A 22,988-nucleotide genomic window follows, 5' to 3' on the forward strand; every position below is an offset into this window, starting at 1 on the left:
AACAATTCTTCCTCAGTAATGGGTTATTGATCCTACAGTGTTTCATAAGTAGTTTCTAGATGATACCTTTCTTTATCAACTGCTTTGATCGAATGTTCCCCAAATAAATAGTTTTGAAAAGCAGCCAACAAGAAACAATTTATGATGATGGCTGCATCTTACAACTACTGTTTATTGTACTAACATGTGTTAGCAATCCCAGCTACAGAACACCGTGTTGACTAACAGATAGGATTGCTATTGTTTCAGTACTTCCACTCAGTACTGACCTATGGCATAAACGTTCTGGGCAAGGCAACTAAGGTCAAAATTATCTATTCTATAGCGCTGCACAGTAACAGTACTGTGTACAGTTGTTAACCAAATATCTTGCAGTAGCCTTTTGGAGACTAAGGAATCTTATATGTACGTGGCAATACATATAGTCCCTAATAATATAAGCTGTTAATAAGAAGAGTGAATTTTTGGATGAATTGTGCAATTCTTAACCACAATATTTGGAGCGAAAATAAATTATATACTTACTGTACATGCAGTTTTTTAATCTGGTGAAAAAGTCTATAAGAGATTGCTGATAGACGTCTGAAACTGGAAGTCCTCAGACAAAGTATAACATCACCTTATTTGCCACTCATTTTATAGCTTATCAGAATATTGAGAACCAGTGATTTACATTCCATTTAACTGTAATGGTCACATTGAAAAGGTTTCAAATTTTTCCAGAACACTGACAGCTGAAAGTGTTAAGTTACGACATTTTTTTTATGTTTTATATGTAAGCAGTAGTCTATGAGTAGTTACCATAATAGTCAGTGTGACTAGCACCAATCATAATTTCTTGTTAGTGTTCTTTACAGAGTAGATTGTAGTGATTGCGTCTGTAATTTCACGAATGACTTATTCCTTTAACAAACCAGAAGGTTCTGTTTCATAACAAGTCTTAAACACTAGTGAATGAATTCAGACGTTGATCACCGTGTTTGCCTCTTCAGGTTGGTAATATCGTTGCGAGAGCCAACAACTTTTTTATTGTGTGGTGTGGTAGGCCTACCTGCCGACGCACAAGCGGTGCACGCAGCTTGGACATGGCCTTTTCCTGCAGCACCTGCAGCTGTGCCTCCTTCTCTGACACCAGTCGGCGCGCAGTGCTCAGGCGCAGCCGCAGCTCCTCCTCCACTTCGCTACAGTGGAGCTCAGCCTCCAGCTGACACCGCACCTGCGACCACAGCTTAGTCAGTCTACAGTTGACATAAAAAGCCTTAGATAGCGTATTTTCAAGTTTTCATTCGAGCTGACGATTCCATCTAGACCTCTGACTGAGGTAGTAGCCAGTCGTCTTGCGTGTTGTAATTGTACCGGCTCCAGCCAGGTTCCGTCACTAACGTGGCTGGATTCTAAGGAATGCTCATCTATGATAATGATGTATGGCTTTCCGACGTTCCCAAATTTTTTTCACCAGTTTAAAATCCTTGAACTTCATGCAGTCTGCCTTGCATTCCGTATACCTTGGCCAGACCCATCGGATCCTGCAACAGCTAGTTAAGTCCCAACTCCTCCTCCAACACCTCCAGTATCTTCACAATTCCCATCTCTCATACATCAACCCCCAACACGCCACTGTATCCCTTAGCCTTAAGAATCCCAATGGCTCTAAGCACTATGGGACTTGACATCTGAGGTCCTCAGTCCCCTAGACTTAGAACTACTTAAATCTAAGTAGCCTAAGGACATTACATACATCCACGCCCGAGGCAGGATTCGAACCTGTGACCGTAGCAGCAGCGCGGTTCTGGACTGAGGCGCCTAGAACCGCTCGGCCACAGCTGCCGGCCCTTAAGAATCCAAGCACCCCATATCCTTTCCCATACTAACTTCCACCACAACCCCCCTTCTCCACCCCAGATCATGAAGTCATTGATAACGTCTACCCAACATAGCAGTCATAACCTGTACTATATATTCTACTCCAAATGACGGCTCTACCCCATCTTTCCCTCTATAATTGCAATTCCAACCACCTTCTATCACCTACATCCCGTCTCATAACCCTTTACAATACTTAGGATTCTTTCTAAAATCACTTCATCTCCAGAGCCATCCGCATCGAAATCACTCACTTAAGAGATGTTACTATTGGCCAAACGACTATCAGCCTTACAGGTTTGGAAGATATTTGTGCATTTTATTTAAATCAAAGATTGAATTTCGGTAACTAGATCGCTGTCATTCCCCCCTCCTTTCCAAATCCCTGCAGAGGACAAAGCAACAACAAAATTTAATGAACAAATGCACTTAAAACCACAGCTCATATCACATACGGATGACGGCTGGGTCAATCACTGACATTCTGTGCACTAAATGGAATCGCCAACTTGTGCAGAAAGCTGTAAACCTATCATCAGTCAATCACGCTGAGAAAATTTTAGAAATTCTTTTTCAGGAATGATATTATAATATGACGTCAGAGCGTAACACAACAGATGCTGAAATCACCACAGAGTGTAAGACGTCATTGTTGGGAAGTTTATCACATTGAAGAATAAAGGATAACTACAGATGCCAGGACATTCCACTGCGAAACTCTACTATGAGGTGACAGAAGTCATAGGATAACGAATACACACATACAGATGGTGGTAGTTTTGCCTACACAAGGTATAAAAAGACAATGCTTTGGCGGAACTGTCATCTGCACTCAGGTGATTCCAGTGAAAAGATTTCCGACGCGTTTATCACCGCACGACGTGAATTAATGGAATTTGAACGCGGGCTAGCAGTAGGAGCTAGGCACATGGGACAGTCCATTTCAGAAATCGTTAGGAAATCCAGTAACACCGAGATCCACAGTTTCAATACCAAATTTCAGGCATTGCCCCTCACCACTGACAACGTACTTATCGACTGAGAGCAGTAGCGTTCACATAGAGTTGTCAGTGGTGACAGACAAACAAAACTGCGTGAAATAAGCGCAGAAATTAAACTGAGGCGTACGACGGACATATCCGTTAAGTCAATGTGGCGAAATGGGTTATGGCAGCAGACTAGCGACGCAAGTATCTTCACTAACAGCACGTCATCGTCTGCAGTGCATCTCCTGGGCTCTTGACCACATGGGTTGGAGCCTAGACGACTGGGAAACCGTGGTCTAGTGAGATGAGTCTCTTTTTCAGTTGGTAAGAGCTGATGGTAGGATTCGAGTGTGGGGCAGACACCATGAAACCGTGGGCCCAAGTTATCAATAACGCACCGTGCAAGCTTGTGGTGGTCCCATAATGGTGTGGGCTGTGTTTACATAGAGTTGACTGGATCCATTTGCCCAACTGCATCGATCATTGATTGGAAATGGTTATGTTCCGCTACGTGGAGACCTTTTGCAGCCAATAATGGACTTCATGTTCCCAAACAACGATGGATTTTTCGTGAATGACAATAGGCCATGTCATATGGCCACAATTGTTCACGATTGGTTTGAAGAACGTTCTGGACAAGTCGAGCGAATAACGTGATACCCCTGGCATTAATCCCATCGAACATTTATTCGATATAATCGAGAGGCAACTGCAGGTGACTTCCAACGAATTGTTGAATCCATGCCGCATAGACTTGGTGCACTATGCTGGTCAAAAGGAGTTCCGACAGACCATTAGGAGGTATCCTATGACTTTTGTCACCTCAGTATAGGAGCTGGACAGGCTGCACTCTATATGATGATACTACTCATATTCCTCTATCCGACTCTTTCCCGAAAATATTACGTACCCGCACACTGCCTTTTGTTAATTTGACAATTGTATTTACTTTATGGTACTCATAAACAGCAACACAATTAAAAAATAATCATACCAATAGGAAAATTAAGGCTATATCAAAAATAGACTCGAAAGTACATGCTGCAGACAAACTAACAGAATTACGCCGTTGGCTAGTTTATCGTGTCGTACGCTGGGCCTTGCTATTGTTCCTCAGCCCATCACACGCCTTACATGCACACCACTTCTGATTCCTCTACTATGTTGGCCCATTGACGGTATTGTCAATGGCAGCGTCAGATCGACGAGTGTATTGAATTTCTCCACAGTTAACTATTCCAGTTGATGTACCAGTTGATGTACCAATGCCTAGCTGAAACGAAGGCAGCGGACAGTTTAATATCCAGTCTATAATGGCGTCATTTGAGATACAACATTAGTTCAGAGTGTACTACGATAAGGGAAGGGAATCGTAGCATGTTGGCATAAATGCTATGACACATGACTTAAGCCATATTCCACAAAAAAAATTAAATCATAAAGACAGATCTCAACCCCAGTGCTTCCAAACATGGTCCCAATGTCTTAAGTACGGTCCTGCACAAACACACAAGCACATACACTCGAACGCTGCGCGCGCGCGTATTCTTACTACTTCTGTTTGCGTGAGCTACTTGCTGGGTATGCTGTATTTTATGAGGATTGTTCAATAACTAAAACTAAAGCCGCAAATTGTAGTCTCGTACATACATATGAAATGTCTTTTAGGTGCTTTGATGTTCCTTCAGCACATGTGTACAGTTTCGAACAATTCCGACAGGGGGCAGAACTGTAGTGAATCATCAAAATGGCGTGTATGCAAGACAGTCTCCGAAACGGAATTCTTGGTTGTCGAAAAAAAAAAACTTGGCGAACATCCATAAACGTATGTGCAGAGTATATGATAATGATGCCGTTGACAGGAGTAACGTTGGACGATGGTAAACAGACTCAAAGCGTCAGGAAATGCTCCATGATCCGTCACATACGAGACGTTTTGTCAGAGCCACTGCTCTGGTGAATCCATCTGTCGGTTTCTACTAACAGGGATTACATGCTCTTACACAACACTGGCGTAAGGCCTTAGAACACGATGGAAGTTATGTAAATAAGTAGAACATGTAAATGAAATGTTGGCTGATATTGTTACCAAATTCTAACCCTAAAATAAAGATTCTTGAAAAAATTATAGGCATTGTTTATTGAACGAACCTTGTAATTTTCTTCTAATGCACAGAATATAGATGCAACTCCTTTTCTTCTACTTATCTAACCTTATCTACTTATTTACAAATGGCTAGTCTCAGTTAAACACTTTGCCCAAGCTTCTGCTACTTTACTGGCTGAAACGCTTTTGCATCAAATTATATTCCGAATGAAACACAGAGAAGGCTAATCTTATGAAAAACGGATGCACTACCATCATAGAGAAGAGTGGAAAGCACACTGTGAAATACACAGTCCCATTTATTACTCACTTCTCACCTGGAGAGACGACGTCGATTTTGGCCCGATAATGGTACATGCCACTTACGGACGGTGGTTATCGCTGGAACAAACGGTTTTCGGTTATAGTTCAACGCCCATTTAACCTGACTGTTACAACTTCTCAAAATATTCGATTTCTGAAATAGCCGATTTTCGGTTATTTTGTTCCTATTATTTCCCGTAATAAACGTAAAAATTGAACGAAGACCGAAACTTTTTGGCTCTCTCAGTTTCATGATACATAGAATCAAAATATTAAATTAAATAGTTAATTGGAAGAAACCACAGTCCGTCCACCGTTCGCCGCTATTCTCGAAAAGTGATAAGTGGTTGAATACTACAAAAAAAATCACCAGTATTCTCCTATTGATTCAAATTTTTTGAAACTACTCTAAAATCTTGTAGCAATCGGGAAACATACCACTGTTTGGGCATTACAAATTGTCAGTACTAAAGTGTGAAAACTGAGGTTGTAGAACTCTTGCTTTTCATGTTAATTTGCGCGTTTTCACGGCTACAAGCAGATAAGGGCATATTATGTAGACACAGGCAACAGGTCAGGTACTTTTTATTTTTATTGTGTGCTATGAACGAATTTTTGTCAAGTTTTTAATTTACTACTGTTACCATAATTTCCTTTCTCTTTTGTTATTTCATAGAAATGGCAGACAAATCTTTAATCTCTTAAATCAAATGAAGAATTGTACTTCATTGTTGCGTTACTTCATACAAATATTTCCAGACTGGGGTTGATGCCATTCTGCAATACAACACATGTCCGGCGTCGACAATGAGAAATTATCATACAGACCTGTTGGGGCAAGTCCTGCAGAGTGCACCTACAGGTGTACCTCAATCCACGATAAACGGCAAATGAACATTATTGTCTCAGCAATGCTGTACCAATTCTTATGCCATGTGTTTATTGCTCGTTTCTGTCGGCGTTGTATTAAAAAGGCACTGATCAATTTTCCTATTTTCTGTAATAACGTAATATTTCAAACCAATGTAAATTTTACGAACAAAAATTTCTCCTTTTTAAAAATAGCTTTATTTAAAAACAAAAAGAAATTTAGCACTGTTGCTGTGACTAATACACACACCAAAAAATGTTTTACATTACCTCAGATCTGAGAGTTCTGGAACCCATACAGAAAATTGGAATATACACAAACATAAACATCATTTCCACTGTTTCTGTTGCTCATGAAAACCACACGTTGCATGTTGTACCACCATACAGCGAGACCTTCAGAGGTGGTGGTCCACATTGCTGTTGACACCGGTACGTCTAATGCCCAGTAGCACACCCTCTTGCATAGATGCATGCCTGTATTCGACGCGGCATACTATCCACAAGATCATCAAGGCACAGTTGGTCCAGATTGTCCAACTACTCAACTGCGATTTGACGTAGATCCCTCAGAGTCGTTGGTGGGTCATGTCGTCCATGAATGGCCCTTTTCAAATATCCAAGGCATTATCGATAAGGTTCATGTCTGGAGAACATGCTGGCCACTCTAGTCGAGCGATGTCGTTATCCTCAAGGAAGTCATTCACAAGACGTGCACGATGGGGGCGCGAATTGTCGTCCATGAAGACGAATATCTCGCCAATATGCTGCCGATATGGTTGCACTATCGGTCGGAGGATGGCATTCACGTATCGTACAGTCTTTGCAGCGCCTTCCATGACCACCATCAGTGTACGTCGGCCCCATGCCACCCCAAAAACAGTAGGGAACCTCCACCTTGTTGCACTCGCTGGACAGTGTGTCTAAGGTGTTCAGCCTGACCGGGTTGCCTCCAAACACGTCTCCGACGTGTTTGGACACTCATCGGTGAAGAGAACGTGACGCCAATCCTGAGCAGTCCATTCGGCATGTTGTTGGGCTCATCTGTACCGCGCTACATGGTGTCGTGGTTGCAAAGATGAACCTCGCCATCGACGTCGGGAGTGAAGTTGCGCATCATGGAGCCTATTGCGCACAGTTTGAGTCTTAACAAGACGTCCTATGACTGCACGAAAAGCATTATTCAACATGGTGGCGTTGTTGCCAGGGTTCCTCCGAGCCATAATCCGTAGGTAGCGGTCATCCACTGCAGTAGTATCTCTTGGGCGGCCTGAGCGAGGTATGTCATCGACAGTTCCTGTCACTCTGTATCTCCTCCATGTCGGAACAACATAGCTTTGGTTCACTCCGAGACGCCTGGGCACTTCCGTTGTTGAGAGCTCTTCCTGACACAAAGTAACAATGCGGAAGCGATTGAACGGCGGTATTGACGGTCTATTCATGGGTGAACTAAAGACAATGAGCCGTGTACCTCCTTCCTGGTGGACTGACTGGAACTGATCGGCCGATGAAAGAAGATTCTACCAGCAAGCAAGTGATGTTCATCTGCACTTATGACGTAGACTTGGTGAGCACTGTATTGTAGAGTGCATTCGTCAAAGACACACTGAAGACGACCTCAGACCTAAGCGGCGCCATGCTTCTACACAGAAAAGTGCATTCTATCTAAATCTTCGTTACTTTGCACTAGTTCTAGAACAATAGCATTTCTTGTGGCAAATTGCTATCTACAGAACTCCAGGCCAACTTCCCTGTACCTCGTGATACATTAGCATGAGAACCAATATTCAGCATACATGTTTTCATTCACTTGGCGACACCTTCATGACATTGCAAGTTCAGTCTTATCCACAAAAGATCTATTTTAACATGATGTTTATCAAGGAACTCTAGTCCGATAACCTTTACCAACATGTGGCAACACTTCCATGTACTCACGAAAACTCTTAGCTCCAGTACTGAAGTCGAGCAGTGTTGTCCCCAGTGACTACACGGCATTTGCACCGTCCCACGTAACGTGTACCGTCAAGACCTAAATCTCTTCCTGCCTAAGAGGTTCAGACTAACGACTCACATGTGCCTATTAAAAGCTTGCTCTGTATTACGCCTGACAAACAGCATTCTGTCTCTTCATATGCATGTGTTGTATTTCGCTCTACACAGAATGATTTCCGACAAGCGATGACTTCCCCTTTGCGTTTGACGGACGCTTTTTATGGTGCTGTTTCCTTTGCTGCTGATTTCTGTACTCTCATGCCTTATGACTGACTCGACGACACTCGGAACTTTATGGTTGGTTACAGTACTTTTGCAGATGACCCTTACGTCCACATCTGCAACGTCCTTCCGTAGCAATATCTATTTCTTCCAACTTTGTGGCGACGCTAAGATCGGCGGCCAGGTTGTGGTATCGATAGTAACGATGCCACGGCGTAGGTGCAAGTTCATAAGTTGGCACTACGAGACACCAACGACAGCGCTCTCTAGCCGGCGCTGTGGAGCTCTACGAACTTCGTTCCGGATTTGGCCCAACATGTTTCCGAGGAGACGACCTAGCAACATTGGTTCTATTTCACAGTGGGCGAACCACTACTTGTACGCAAAGTTAAGTAAAGGTGATTTTAGTTCACTCTGCAGTGCCGAGAGTTTTACCTCACCTGCTCATACTCGCTTCCTTCATTCGGCCAACCTTTCAGTTTTCAGGAGCAGACCCACGTGCCGCCTTCCAGGTGGGATACAAAACAGGACATGTGGATTCCCCACCTGACTCGGTATGACCTGTTGGCGGGGATGGCCTAGACCCTAGAGGGAGACACTGAGAGCCCTATTATCAGCTTCACGCAAGGTAACTGCATCAGCCTCAGCACTTTGCTTCAGTTAATACGTTTATGCATTAACCAACCATATTCCATTTAAGGAGGATTCAATTAACTCAATGTACTTCTGCGTCAAACTATTTTGTTTTTCTCTTATAAATCCCGCGATATTCTGTTTGCAATAGCGCTGGCGCAAGCCATCAGCTAGTTCCTGGAATATTTCTGCCTTACTAAAAGCTTTGTGAAACATTACTGTTCACATTTTTAGGTTCGCCCACTAACCATAAGTTACTCATACGTAAGCATGGTTCATCCATCCAATTGCACCTTTAATAAACGAAGTTACATCCTCCATTTCCTTCCTGGAAACAGGTGTTATCAAGATAACTACTGATGGGTTGAGAGGAGGAGAGGGTACACTCAACACTGCCTTAACTTTAACTGATCTCGACTGCAACTGCTGTACCAAAACTTGAAAAGTTTTAATCTGCCTACCTCTGTTTTCATTTTCTTGCTCTTTCGTTTGCACTCGCTCTTTTAAAGAGGTTAACAGTTTCACTCATCGTAGAAACACGCGGTTCTAACATTCTGCATATTCTGCAACTTCCGCTTCAGTAACGGAGATACAGGAATAAAATACACTTGTCTTACACATAACATTGAAATCAATTAATTTCTACGCTGGACCATGGCCTAACATTATTGAGAACAGTCGTGTGCCAAATGACCAGACTGTCCACAAATGTCACATAGCTGGTACTGACTTAGTGCAAGGCAACTCATGCCTTGATAAATTACAGGATTTGAGCTTGACTGGCCCTAAACACACTTCCCAGGTATTTCCCCTAAGCAATGACAAGTATGAAGATTTACATTTATTCGATTTCTCCAAGGGCATGACAAGGGCAGTGGAAGCACCATGCAGCCTCGGAATTTACGGACTTGAGCAACACAGCAGATTCTCCAGACTGTTTCTGTCACATCTGCTAACAAAATACCATGGCTCCATGCAAGGCAGTGGATGACAGCGTAGTTCACACACTGGTGTTGACCACGATAAATCGTCGACTGTTTTGTAGTACGTATTCTCATAGACATCGAGACGGCGTGCCATGGTAAACTCCATCAACTCTGCATGGGATGTAGAAGATAGTGCAGAGTTGCAGCATGGCCTCTTCACCAAAGGCAGGCCATGGAAGCCGATGTCGGCGGCAGCAGCCTTTAGTGCACCTCCATGGTGTACCAAGGTTGATGGTGTGTCAGACACCATCAGTTCAGCTCTCAGAATGCTAGAGGTAGTAGTCCTCAAGATTTCGACATCAGCAGATGAGATATTAATACCTCACAGTGACCAGGTTCAGCAGACCAAGCGTGCAACAATCTACGAAGCATAAATTATTTGGCTAATGGTAGGCAGCATGTCACAGGGTTTGCAACACAGCTGGCTCACTGCAGCTGAATAGCATATGGGCTTGGAAGCCTGAGTATTGACTGCTGTCCATTGGAGGCAATGGCATTATGTCTTGTTAAAGATGACTGCATGTGTCCACAGTTTGTGGCTCATCACCATTCTCCACAGCACCTCAGTGTCACAACAGTGGCTTTTAATGCTTCGGATTGGTGCTTTTTCTCAATGTCAGATGTTCTTGTAGAAACATTTACCCATTCTTGTGGCATAGTGCTTTGCTGAATGAATGGCACTATGATCCCTATTTAGCGAAATCATGTTGCTGAATTGATGACTCAGACTTCTCGCTCAGGCATAGCGAAGCAATCAGTTCTGGGGTAAGTCAAATTATTTGTAATATCAGCTCCATGTCTGTTTGTCATTCTGATTGATACATGGCACGCTGGCGTCCTTTGACCTGAATTAGCTCTGGGCGGTGAAAACTATAAGAAAATTTTGATTTGCTCATGATGCGCTTCTGCAAGGCAACAGTAATCTCAGCGGCTTGTGTCCTATTAAGGACAATACTTATGGTCAAGAGTTCTGGATTTTTTCCGTCCCCATTCATTCATTATTTTTTAGACAAAGTTGACTGGAATACACTCTATGAAATTCTAAAAGTAGTATGCATAAAATACAGAAACCAAAATATTGTTCAGTTTGTACAGTAACCAGAACAATTGGCAATCAAAGTATATTTTACTGATATAGCTTACACCTGCCAATTCTTACCTCTCCGGCCTCCAGGAGTTCCTTCTCGAGAGATTCAGCCATCGCAGCTGTGTCTGCTACAGCCGGAGGTGATGTACGAGACACTGTCTGCACAAGACACGTTCATGTAATGCACTAACATGCAAAAAGTAAGCATAATCAAGAAATAAAAGCACTTTTTACATTTGAGCAGGTAGGGGATTACAGAAGCTGGTTGAAGAGAAACAGGTGGCAGAAATGTGTAAGCAGCGTTTAAGAGCCTATAGCGAGGCTCAGTTACTATGGAAACCCATCTGTACTTGGTGAGATATATCACGGTAAAACCGCGAGTAACAAACAGCACATAGAGAGTTTCGAAATATTGCGAGTTACAGTATTTATAGGTAGTGTGACAAAGTGTAAATTTATCTGATTTTCATAATTTTTATCTTATTTATTTACTTAAACTGATCTGATTTCGACCTTCTGACCCTTTCTTAAATCTGACAAGGCGTTTATGTGTACAATACTTTTAAATCATATACACAAAGTAATGATGATAATTGGAGTTTGATAAATAGTAACAAAATGGTAGTAATAAATCTAAAAATGTTTTGAGACAAGATTGAAATGAACAGCTAACAGTACTGATTAAGAACTAATAGCGTTAATACCAACACTATTACTACTACTTCACTGTTACTGCTGCTAACAGTAATAATAATAATAATAAACAGTAGCATATACAAAATATATTTATTGGTGTAGAAAAGTGATGTAGCGAGTTCTGAGGAAGAGAAATTTAGATACACTGCACCAGACAGGAGCTGTGGGAAATGACGAAGGTCTCGTGGGAAAGAAGGTTATTTAGCTATAATGGCGTACGGGGTATGTGCAGGGCAAAAGCAGAGGTTGTTGTTGGCTTAGTAGGTCTGTCATTAACTGTCTTTTGAAGCAGTAGATGTTATTCAGGTCACTGACGGTGTCGGAGATCGTTCCAAATCCGGCTTGCCGCTACTGTAAAGAACTGAGTGATGAATGTTGTTGTTGTTGTTGTGGTCTTCATTCCTGAGACTGGTTTGATGCAGCTCTCCATGCTACTCTATCCAGTGCTAGCTGCTTCATCTCCCAGTACCTACTGCAACCTACATCCTTCTGAATCTGCTTAGTGTATTCATCTCTTGGTCTCCCCCTACGATTTTTACCCTCCACGCTGCCCTCCAATACTTAATTGGTGATCCCTTGATGCCTCATAACATGTCCTACCAACCGATCCCTTCTTCTTGTCAAGTCGTGCCAGAAACTCTTCTTCTCCCCAATTCTATTCAATACCTCCTCATTAGTTATGTGATCTACCCATCTAATCTTCAGCATTTTTCTGTAGCACCACATTTCGAAAGTTTCTACTCTCTTCTTGTCCAAACTATTTATCGTCCATGTTTCACTTCCATACATGGCTACACTCCATACAAATACTTTCAGAAACGACTTCCGACACTTAAATCTATACTCGATATTAACAAATTTCTCTTCTTCAGAAACGCTTTCCTTGCCATTGCCAGTCTACATTTTACATCCTCTCTACTTCGACCATCATCAGTTATTTTGCTCCCCAAATAGCAAAACTCCTTTACTACTTTAAGTGTCTCATTTCCTAATCTAATTCCCTCAGCATCACCCGACTTAATTCGACTAAACTCCATTATCCTCGTTTTGCTTTTGTTGATGTTCATGTTATATCCTCCTGTCAAGACACTGTCCATTCCGTTCAACTGCTCTTCCAAGTCCTTTGCTGTCTCTGACAGAATTACAATGTCATCGGCGAACCTCAACGTTTTTATTTCTTCTCCATGGACTTTAATATCTACTCCGAATTTTTCTTTTGTTTCCTTTACTGCTTGCTCAATATACAGATTGAATAGCATCAGGTAGAGACTACAACCCTGACTCACTCCCTTCCCAACCACTGCTTCCGTTTCATGCCCCTCGAGTCTTATAACTGCCGCCTGGTTTCTGTACAAACTGTAAATAGCCTTTCGCTCCCTGTATTTTACCCCTGCCATCTTCAGAATTTAAAAGAGAGTATTTCAGTCAACATTGTCAAAAGCTTTCTCTAAGTCTACAAATGCTAGAAACATACGTTTGCCTTTCCTTAATCTATTTTCTAAGATAAGTCGTAGGGTCAGTATTGCCTCACGTGTTCCAACATTTCTACGGAATCCAAACTGATCTTCGCCGAGGTCGGCTTCTACCAGTTTTTCCATTCGTATAGAATTTGCGTTAGTATTTTGCAGCTGTGAATTATTAAACTGATAGTTTGGTAATTTTCACATCTGTCAACATCTGCTTTCTTTGGGATTGGAATTATTATATTCTTCTTGAAGTCTGATGGTATTTCGCCTGTCTCATACATCTTGCTCACCAGGTGGTAGAGTTTTGTCAGGACTGGCTCTCCCAAGGCTGTCAGTAGTTCTAATGGAATGTTGTCTACTCCCGGGGCATTGTTTCGACTTAGGTCTTTCAGTGATGAAGTGGGACAGAAAAAAATTTACTCTGATAAAAACTTGCGTGATGCATTTGAGCGTAAACTCAGGAAAGATATGAGGGAAATATTTGCACTCTGCATAAACAGAATATGCTATAAACAGGCGTTCATCACCATTTCCATCTGCCGTGAGCTCTGCTGAGGATGACCTTTAAGGATAACACAGCTGTAATCAACAAACAGAAGTTCAAGAATTTGTACAACAGCGTTTTTGAGGTCAAAAAGGAAGAAATTTTTATATTTTTGTAGGGCATGATGAGTTGCTGATGCCTTCTTGCTATGTACTCAGCCCTATTCATTATTATTCTTATACTTTTTACTGGGAGAAATAAAGTTATATTGGCCCGAAGTTACACTCCTGGAAATGGAAAAAAGAACACATTGACACCGGTGTGTCAGACCCACCATACTTGCTCCGGACACTGCGAGAGGGCTGTACAAGCAATGATCACACGCACGGCACAGCGGACACACCAGGAACCGCGGTGTTGGCCGTCGAATGGCGCTAGCTGCGCAGCATTTGTGCACCGCCGCCGTCAGTGTCAGTCAGTTTGCCGTGGCATACGGAGCTCCATCGCAGTCTTTTACACTGGTAGCATGCCGCGACAGCGTGGACGTGAACCGTATGTGCAGTTGACGGACTTTGAGCGAGGGCGTATAGTGGGCATGCGGGAGGCCGGGTGGACGTACCGCCGAATTGCTCAACACGTGGGGCGTGAGGTCTCCACAGTACATCGATGTTGTCGCCAGTGGTCGGCGGAAGGTGCACGTGCCCGTCGACCTGGGACCGGACCGCAGCGACGCACGGATGCACGCCAAGACCGTAGGATCCTACGCAGTGCCGTAGGGGACCGCACCGCCACTTCCCAGCAAATTAGGGACACTGTTGCTCCTGGGGTATCGGCGAGGACCATTCGCAACCGTCTCCATGAAGCTGGGCTACGGTCCCGCACACCGTTAGGCCGTCTTCCGCTCACGCCCCAACATCGTGCAGCCCGCCTCCAGTGGTGTCGCGACAGGCGTGAATGGAGGGACGAATGGAGACGTGTCGTCTTCAACGATGAGAGTCGCTTCTGCCTTGGTGCCAATGATGGTCGTATGCGTGTTTGGCGCCGTGCAGGTGAGCGCCACAATCAGGACTGCATACGACCGAGGCACACAGGGCCAACACCCGGCATCATGGTGTGGGGAGCAATCTCCTACACTGGCCGTACACCACTGGTGATCGTCGAGGGGACACTGAATAGTGCACGGTACATCCAAACCGTCATCGAACCCATCGTTCTACCATTCCTAGACCGGCAAGGGAACTTGCTGTTCCAACAGGACAATGCACGTCCGCATGTATCCCGTGCCACCCAACGTGCTCTAGAAGGTGTAAGTCAACTACCCTGGCCAGCAAGATCTCTGGATCTGTCCCCCATTGAGCATGTTTGGGACTGGATGAAGCGTCGTCTCACGCGGTCTGCACGTCCAGCACGAACGCTGGTCCAACTGAGGCGCCAGGTGGAAATGGCATGGCAAGCCGTTCCACAGGACTACATCCAGCATCTCTACGATCGTCTCCATGGGAGAATAGCAGCCTGCATTGCTGCGAAAGGTGGATATACACTGTACTAGTGCCGACATTGTGCATGCTCTGTTGCCTGTGTCTATGTGCCTGTGGTTCTGTCAGTGTGATCATGTGATGTATCTGACCCCAGGAATGTGTCAATAAAGTTTCCCCTTCCTGGGACAATGAATTCACGGTGTTCTTATTTCAATTTCCAGGAGTGTATATTGGCCCCTTTTAGAATTAAAGATGTTACGGCTTCTCAATGTTACAGGCTATCGAACCTGGAATTTCGAACGAGAACCGCTTAGGTTTTGGATGGATTTACCTTTAATCCTACACTCTATGCACATTTTGATAAAACACACAGGTCGGGCCATTCTTGAGTACTGTTGTGAGGATGATTTGCATTTGGGTACAACTGTAATTCGTCAACGTAAAACGTCATATGTATCAAATTTGAGAATATACGTACAGTAGTATTTCTGTTACTTAATTTAGATCGAAACATTCAATATTCATAAAATTTTGAGGTAGAAAATCAATAGTGGCTGTAACATGTAAGTACATGTACTGCCAATGACTAAAGCTGCTGGGTTTTTACCTAAATTTCATGAAAATCGCTGTGCATTTGAGTAACTCTACAGATATAAAGGGTGAGTCTCGTAATACTCCTTCTATTTCATGAATAGTTGAAGATATGGGGGTCTGCCTCTAAAGCTTAGTCGTCCATGTGAAGTACCGATCTTAGATTCCTGGTACCGCCAAGGACATTTTCTTGGTAGGAGGACCGGTATGGGGCACACTCACTCTCGTGGTGCCAAATGAAGAGCTACTTGACTGAGAAGTAGTGCCTTCAAGGTGCAGAAAGTCAGCAAAACTGCCGGGAGACCGGTATACTGATAACATACCATTCCATACAGCTTCGGATGACGCCGTTGGCACAGGACGACGCAGTGGCCAGTGAGTATTGCTTAGGCCTTCAGGGCCTGGTCGAGGAGCTTATCTTTTAGGATACAGAAACCTGGTGTTCGGGAAATGATATAAACCAGAGGGGCACGTAATTTTGTGTTTGTTTAACCTTATTAAGTGTTGTGTCAAAAGAAATATTTAAACGAATATTACGTCTTAAAGTTAACGAAATAATTTTTCTACAGGGCTTGGAACGCTGTTTAAAAGTCTAATTTAGTCATAGAACGGTTGTTAATTTTGACGTTGAAACTAAACTTTTCGTACAAGTATCCGAGAAACTTATTCAAATTCGGAGCTAAAGCGTCTATAGTTGGCTATTGTGGTGTAAACGTCGCCAGTGGGGATGTTACAGCACAGAATAGTAAGTGCTATAAATTGGAGAAAAATTATTAAAATCATTCACATTGCCACAAGCACAAGCAAACTCGAGTTATGCAAGATACAGAGGCAGACGCATAAAGTTAGCCAGTACGTCTGTCGAGTGAGGGTACGCATTCAGCGGAAAGGACACTGCGACAGGAAACCAAAGAAAGCGAGACAAGCATATTGCTAGAAACTCTTTCATAAGAGGGCATAGTGAGGAACCGAGACAGCAGTTAACAGCCTGTTAAGTGAATATATCAGAATAAGGAGGACACATGCCGTCATATTCGAACTGAGCCTTACGCTAGCTCCTTTCAAGTACCTCAGCTCTCCAGCTGGTATTCATAGTAAAAGCACTCGATTCGATTCTTATGAGGCTGTAGCGAATCTTTGTCCTAGATGCTCCAGCACTGTCTCTTAACTAACCGAAGATGTACTCAAGATGATGGCCTTCACCTGATGCTGCTCGCCGCCTACCATCTACTGACGGAGAAACTGTCTTCCCACAACACCACATCGCAGAGTGCTGCCAGTATAGAATTTCAATGTGGACGCCAGAAACAGGGTCTGTTCAACATTCAGGCGCCTCTGGGTGTTGAAACCAACCAGGGGTACATAGGAGATCAATCGACCATCGACTAATGACACCAAGTACATCTACTGATGGATAAACTGTATTCCCATAACGCCACAAAGCAGAGTGCTGCCAGCATAGAACTTCAATGTGGAAGCCAGAAACAGGGTCTCTTGGGGTCCATGCTCCTGTTCAACATTCAGGCGCCTCTGGGTGTTGAAACTTACCAGGGGTACGTAGGAGATCAATCGACCATCAACTACTGACACCAAGTATATCATGGATGGGTCATCAAAGGTCATCATAGAATTTGGAGTGAGACCAATGACACTCCAGCAGCTAACGCGAGACTACTACAGGCTGGGAAACAGGTATGCCTGCTCGCTGGCAATCAACCATGGCGTCAGTGTCGCTGACGTATTCTCCTGGGCGTGTAGCTGCTGAGCTGCCTGGACAAACGTCAACTAGAATCCAACATGCAGCTGTAGCTTATCTACAGCCGTAGCCGGTGAGGAAGAACGATTACTTGTAAACATTGTGAATAAATGACTGAACTCGAATAACACTTTACTAGCGCCGCAGATGTTACACAGGTTCCCAACAACTATCCTGACTTCTCGTAGAGGTGTCTCCTCTCGGCACTCTGCAGGGCTCTCAACCAAAGCTCCATCGTTATATATAGCAATATTGAATGGTTTCCTACCCCCATGAACCATGGACCTTGCCGTTGGTGAGGAGGCTTGCGTGCCTCAGCGATACAGATAGCCGTACCGCAGGTGCAACCACAACGGAGGGGTATCTGTTGAGAGGCCAGACAAACGTGTGGTTCCTGAAGAGGGGCAGCAGCCTTTTCAGTAGTTGCAGGGGAAACAGTCTGGATGAATGACTGATCTGGCCTTGCAACACTAACCAAAACAGCATTGCTGTGCTGGTACTGCGAACGGCTGAAAGCAGGGGGAAACTACAGCCGTAATTGTTCCCAAGGGCATGCAGCTTTACTGTATGGTTAAATGATGATGGCGTCCTCTTGGGTAAAATATTCCGGAGGTAAAATAGTCCCCCATTCGGTTCTCCGGGCGGGGACTACTCAAGAGGACGTCGTTATCAGGAGAAAGAAAACTGGCGTTCTACGGATCGGAGCGTGGAATGTCAGATCCCTTAATCGGGCAGGTAGGTTAGAAAATTTAAAAAGGGAAATGGAAAGGCTGAAGTTAGATATAGTGGGAATTAGTGAAGTTCTGTGGCAGGAGGAACACGACTTTTGGTCAGGTGAATGCACGAGTAGGTTTAATAATGAATAAAAAATAGGAGTGCGGGTAAGCTAATACCAACAGCATAGTGAACGCATTATTGTGGCCAAGATAGACACGAAGTCCATGCCTACTACAGTAGTACAAGTTTATATGCCAACTAGCTCTGCAGATGATGAAGAAATTGATGAAATGTATGCTGAAATAAAAGAAATAATTCGGGTAGTGAAGGGAGACGAAAATTTAATAGTCATGGGTGACTGGAATTAGAGAGTAGGAAAAGGGAGAGAAGGAAACATAGTGGGTGAATATGGATTGGGGGAGAGAAATGAAAGAGGAAGCCATCTGGTAGAATTTTGCACAGAGCATAACTTAATCATAGCTAACACTTGGTTCAAGAATCATGAAAGAAGGTTGTATACATGGAATAATCCTGGACATACTAAAAGGTATCAGGTAGATTATATAATGGTAAGACAGAGGTTTAGGAACCAGGTTTTAAATTGTAAGACATTTCCAGGGGCAGATGTGGACTCTGACCACAATCTATTGGTTATGAACTGTAGATTAAAACTGAAGAAACTGCAAAAAGGTGGGAATTTAAGGAGATGGGACCTGGATAAACTGACTAAACCAGAGGTTGTACGAAGTTTCAGGGACAGCATAAGGGAACAATTGACAGGAATGGGGGAAAGAAATACAGTAGAAGAAGAATGGGTAGTGCTGAGGGATGAAGTAGTGAAGGCAGCAGAGGATCAAGTAGGTAAAAAGACGAGGGCTAGTAGAAATCCTTGGGTAACAGAAGAAATATTGAATTTAATTGATGAAAGGAGAAAACATAAAAACGCAGTAAATGAAGCAGGCAAAAGGGAATACAAACGTCTCAAAAATGAGATCGACAGGAAGTGCAAAATGGCTAAGCAGGGATGGCTAGAGGACAAATGTAAAGATGTAGAGGCTTATCTCACTAGGGGTAAGATAGATACTGCCTACAGTAAAATTAAAGAGAGCTTTGGAGAAAAGAGAGTCACTTGTATGAATATCAAGAGCTCAGATGGAAACCCAGTTCTAAGCAAAGAAGGGAAAGCAGAAAGGTGGAAGGAGTATATAGAGGGTCTATACAGGGGCGATGTACTTGAGGACAATATTACGGAAATGGAAGAGGATGTAGATGAAGATGAAATGGGAGATACGATACTGCGTGAAGAGTTTGACAGAGCACTGAAAGACCTGAGTCGAAATAAGGCCCCGGGAGTAGACAACACTCCATTAGAACTACTGACGGCATTGGGAGATCCAGTCATGACAAAACTCAACCATCTGGTGAGCAAGACGTATGAGACAGGCGAAATACCCTCAGACTTTAAGAAGAATATAATAATTCCAATCCCAAAGAAAGCAGGTGTTGACAGATGTGAAAATTACCGAACTATCAGTTTAATAATTCACAGCTTCAAAATACTAACGCGAATTCTTTACAGACGAATGGAAAAACTGGTAGAAGCCGACCTCGGCGAAGATCAGTTTGGATTCCATAGAAATGTTGGAGCACGTGAGGCAATACTGGCCCTACGACTTACCTTAACTGGGTGTTGTGTGATGTCCTTAGGTTAGTTAGGTTTAATTAGTTCTACGTTCTAGGGGACTGATGACCATAGATGTTAAGTCCCATAGTGCTCAGAGCCATTTGAACCATTTGAACTTACCTTAGAAAATAGATTAAGGAAAGGCAAACCTACATTTCTAGCATTTGTAGACTTAGAGAAAGCTTTTGACAATTTCAAATTCTAAAGGTGGCAAGGGTAAAATACAGGAAGCGAAAGGCTATTTACAATTTGTGTAGAAACCAGATGGCTGTTATAAGAGTCGAGGGGCATGAAACGGAAGCAGCGGTAGGGAAGGGAGTGTGACAGGGTTGTTTCCTATCCCCGATGTTATTCAATCTGTATATTGAGCAAGCAGTAAAGGAAACAAAAGAAAAATTCGGAGTAGGTATTAAAGTCCATGGAGAAGAAATAAAAACGTTGAGTTTCGCCGATGACATTGTAATTCTGTCAGAGACAGCAAAGAACTTGGAAGAGCAGTTGAACGGAATGGACAGTGTCTTGAAAGGAGGATATAAGATGAACATCAACAAAAGCAAAACGAGGATAATGGAATTTAGTCGAATTAAGTCGGGTGATGCTGAGGGAATTAGATCAGGAAATGAGACACTTAAAGTAGTAAAGGAGTTTTGCTATTTGGGGAGCTAAATAACGGATGATGGTCGAAGTAGAGAGGATATAAAATGTAGACCGGCAATGGCAAGGAAAGCGTTTCTGAAGAAGAGAAATTTGTTAACATCGAGTATAGATTTAAGTGTCGGAAGTCGTTTCTGAAAGTATTTGTATGGAGTGTAGCCATGTATGGAAGTGAAATATGGACGATAAATAGTTTGGACAAGAAGAGAATAGAAGCTTTGGAAATGTGGTGCTACAGAAGAATGCTGAAGATTAGATGGGTAGATCACATAACTAATGAGGAGGTATTGAATAGAATTGGGGAGAAGAGGAGTTTGTGGCACAACTTGACAAGAAGAAGGGACCGGTTGGTAGGACATGTTCTGAGGCATCAAGGGATCACAAATTTAGCATTGGAGGGCAGCGTTGAGGGTAAAAATCGTAGAGGGAGACCAAGAGATGAATACACTAAGCAGATTCAGAAGAATGTAGGTTGCAGTAGGTACTGGGAGATGAAGAACCTTGCACAGGATAGAGTAGTATGGAGAGCTGCATCAAACCAGTCTCAGGACTGAAGACAACAACAACAACAACAACAACAATTGAATGGTTATGCTAATACATACATATCAAGACACCCTGTATCAAGACACCTGTAGGAGAAATAGAAAATTTTAAGGTGTTCACTGGACTGAGACAAGAAAGCGCCATGTCACCTATTTCTTTTAACTTCGTCTTAGAGAAAATCGACAGATAATTTAGTAAAATTAATCCACAAAGGATCCAAATGCAGGAGATGAACAGTATTAGACTTGCCTAAGCAGCTGATGTGGCATTAATAAGTAGTTCCAAAACAGAATTAAGCAAGATGATGCAAAATTATTAAAAAATTGCTGAGAAAGCAGGATTACCTGTTAATGAAGAAAAGACGGAATGTCTGGTCGTAAGTAAGAAAAACCAAAGCTATGCACCTTTAGCTGCAGATGGTTTCACTATCAAAACAGTTGACCGCTTAAAGTACTTAGGGAGTCTGTTTAGCAACAATAATGGAATGGGTTTAGAAGTAGATGCCCGACTAGCAACAGTGAACAAAACACTCTTTAGTTTTATCAGAGTCTTACAGAAAAGATCACTTAGCACTAACTTAAAAATCCGCTTCTGTCAGTCGGTCATTACACCAGTAACATTACACGGTTGTGAAGCATTACCATTTAGAAAGAAAGATGAAGAAAAACTGTTGATATTTGAAAGAAAAATACTAAGAAAAATTTTTGGTGTAGTATATGATGAAGAAAACATGGAGGATAAGGAAAAATGAAGAAGTACGAGAGTTGTACGAACACCGTAACATCGTAGATGTACTAAAGAAGAGAAGGTTGAATTGGGCAGGCCATAAAGCAAGAATGAAAGCAAACAGACTACCTAAAATAGCATTCGGAAGGACAATAGAGGGAACGAGACGAAGAGGAAGACTCAGAAGTAGGTGGAGAGATGACATCCGGTGGGTCACAACTTGGATGAACACTGAATGGACAATCAGTGCACTCAACGGAAGGAAAGGCGTATAGTCGATAAGACCCTTGCCACTTGTAAATATAAATATACATAAATACATGGTTATACTACTATTATAATACGTATATCCTTGTGGCCCTTCTTTAAGTGACACAGGTATGTTGTAGCTACGGTTGATGTAAATGGAAGTGCACGCTAACTTGGACTTAGGCAAACTATTTTAAATCTGTGTATGCATTTACGTTTTAGGTGAAGAGCTTTTGTGCAACAAAGTAAAGAACAGAAAGTCTTGGAACATGTCTTTCACTTCTAGTTCAATTCCCAACTACGTTTGTGACAAATTTCAACGCTGGCTTTAAACAGCGTTATAACACTGCACTCGTCTCTTCAAGATAACTGGAATATCGTTTGAAAAGAACAATGCCTGACAAAAAGAATGAAACGCCCACAGGGGGAAGAGGAAACGGTATGAAACTTCATGGGTTGGAAGGTTATGTAATATTATCTACACGGCACCATGCAAACACTTCTCACTACGACGTAGCACTCCCTCTGGCCTGGATTAATGCACTGATTCAGTTGGGAAGAGTGTCAGAAAGCTGTTGTATCATCTCCTGAGGCAAGCTGGCCCACAACTATTGTAACTATCCTTCATATTCCGGAAACTGGCACTGAGATGGAATTGACGCCCTAGCTGGTCCCACACGTGATACATGGACGACGGATCTGGACATTTTGCCTAAACATCACGTAAGTAGTTCATAGAGACACATGCTGTTGTGTGAATGAGTATAGTCCTGTTGGAAAATGTCATCGCGATATTGTAACATGAGAGGGACACAAGATGCTCGTGATATACAACTGTGCCGTCAGAGTTCCCTCAGTCACTGCCAGCCACGGCCTGAAGTCATGCTCT

The 22,988-nt window shown here is 43.0% G+C and overlaps 1 protein-coding gene across 1 annotated transcript in view; it reads right to left on the reverse strand.

Moving 5' to 3' along the window:
- LOC126101420 (coiled-coil domain-containing protein 96-like) overlaps window positions 1-22,988 on the reverse strand; it is a 188,040-nt gene that overhangs the window by 58,758 nt on the left and 106,294 nt on the right. The window contains exons 6-7 of the mRNA XM_049912081.1: window positions 11,125-11,211; window positions 1,064-1,216 (exon numbers count right to left, since the gene is read on the reverse strand). Coding sequence (XP_049768038.1) covers window positions 1,064-1,216; window positions 11,125-11,211 — 240 coding nt within the window. The remainder of the gene's footprint in view (window positions 1-1,063; window positions 1,217-11,124; window positions 11,212-22,988) is intronic.

Source organism: Schistocerca cancellata, chromosome 9 (assembly GCF_023864275.1).
Source record: "Schistocerca cancellata isolate TAMUIC-IGC-003103 chromosome 9, iqSchCanc2.1, whole genome shotgun sequence".
NCBI lineage: Eukaryota > Metazoa > Arthropoda > Insecta > Orthoptera > Acrididae > Schistocerca > Schistocerca cancellata.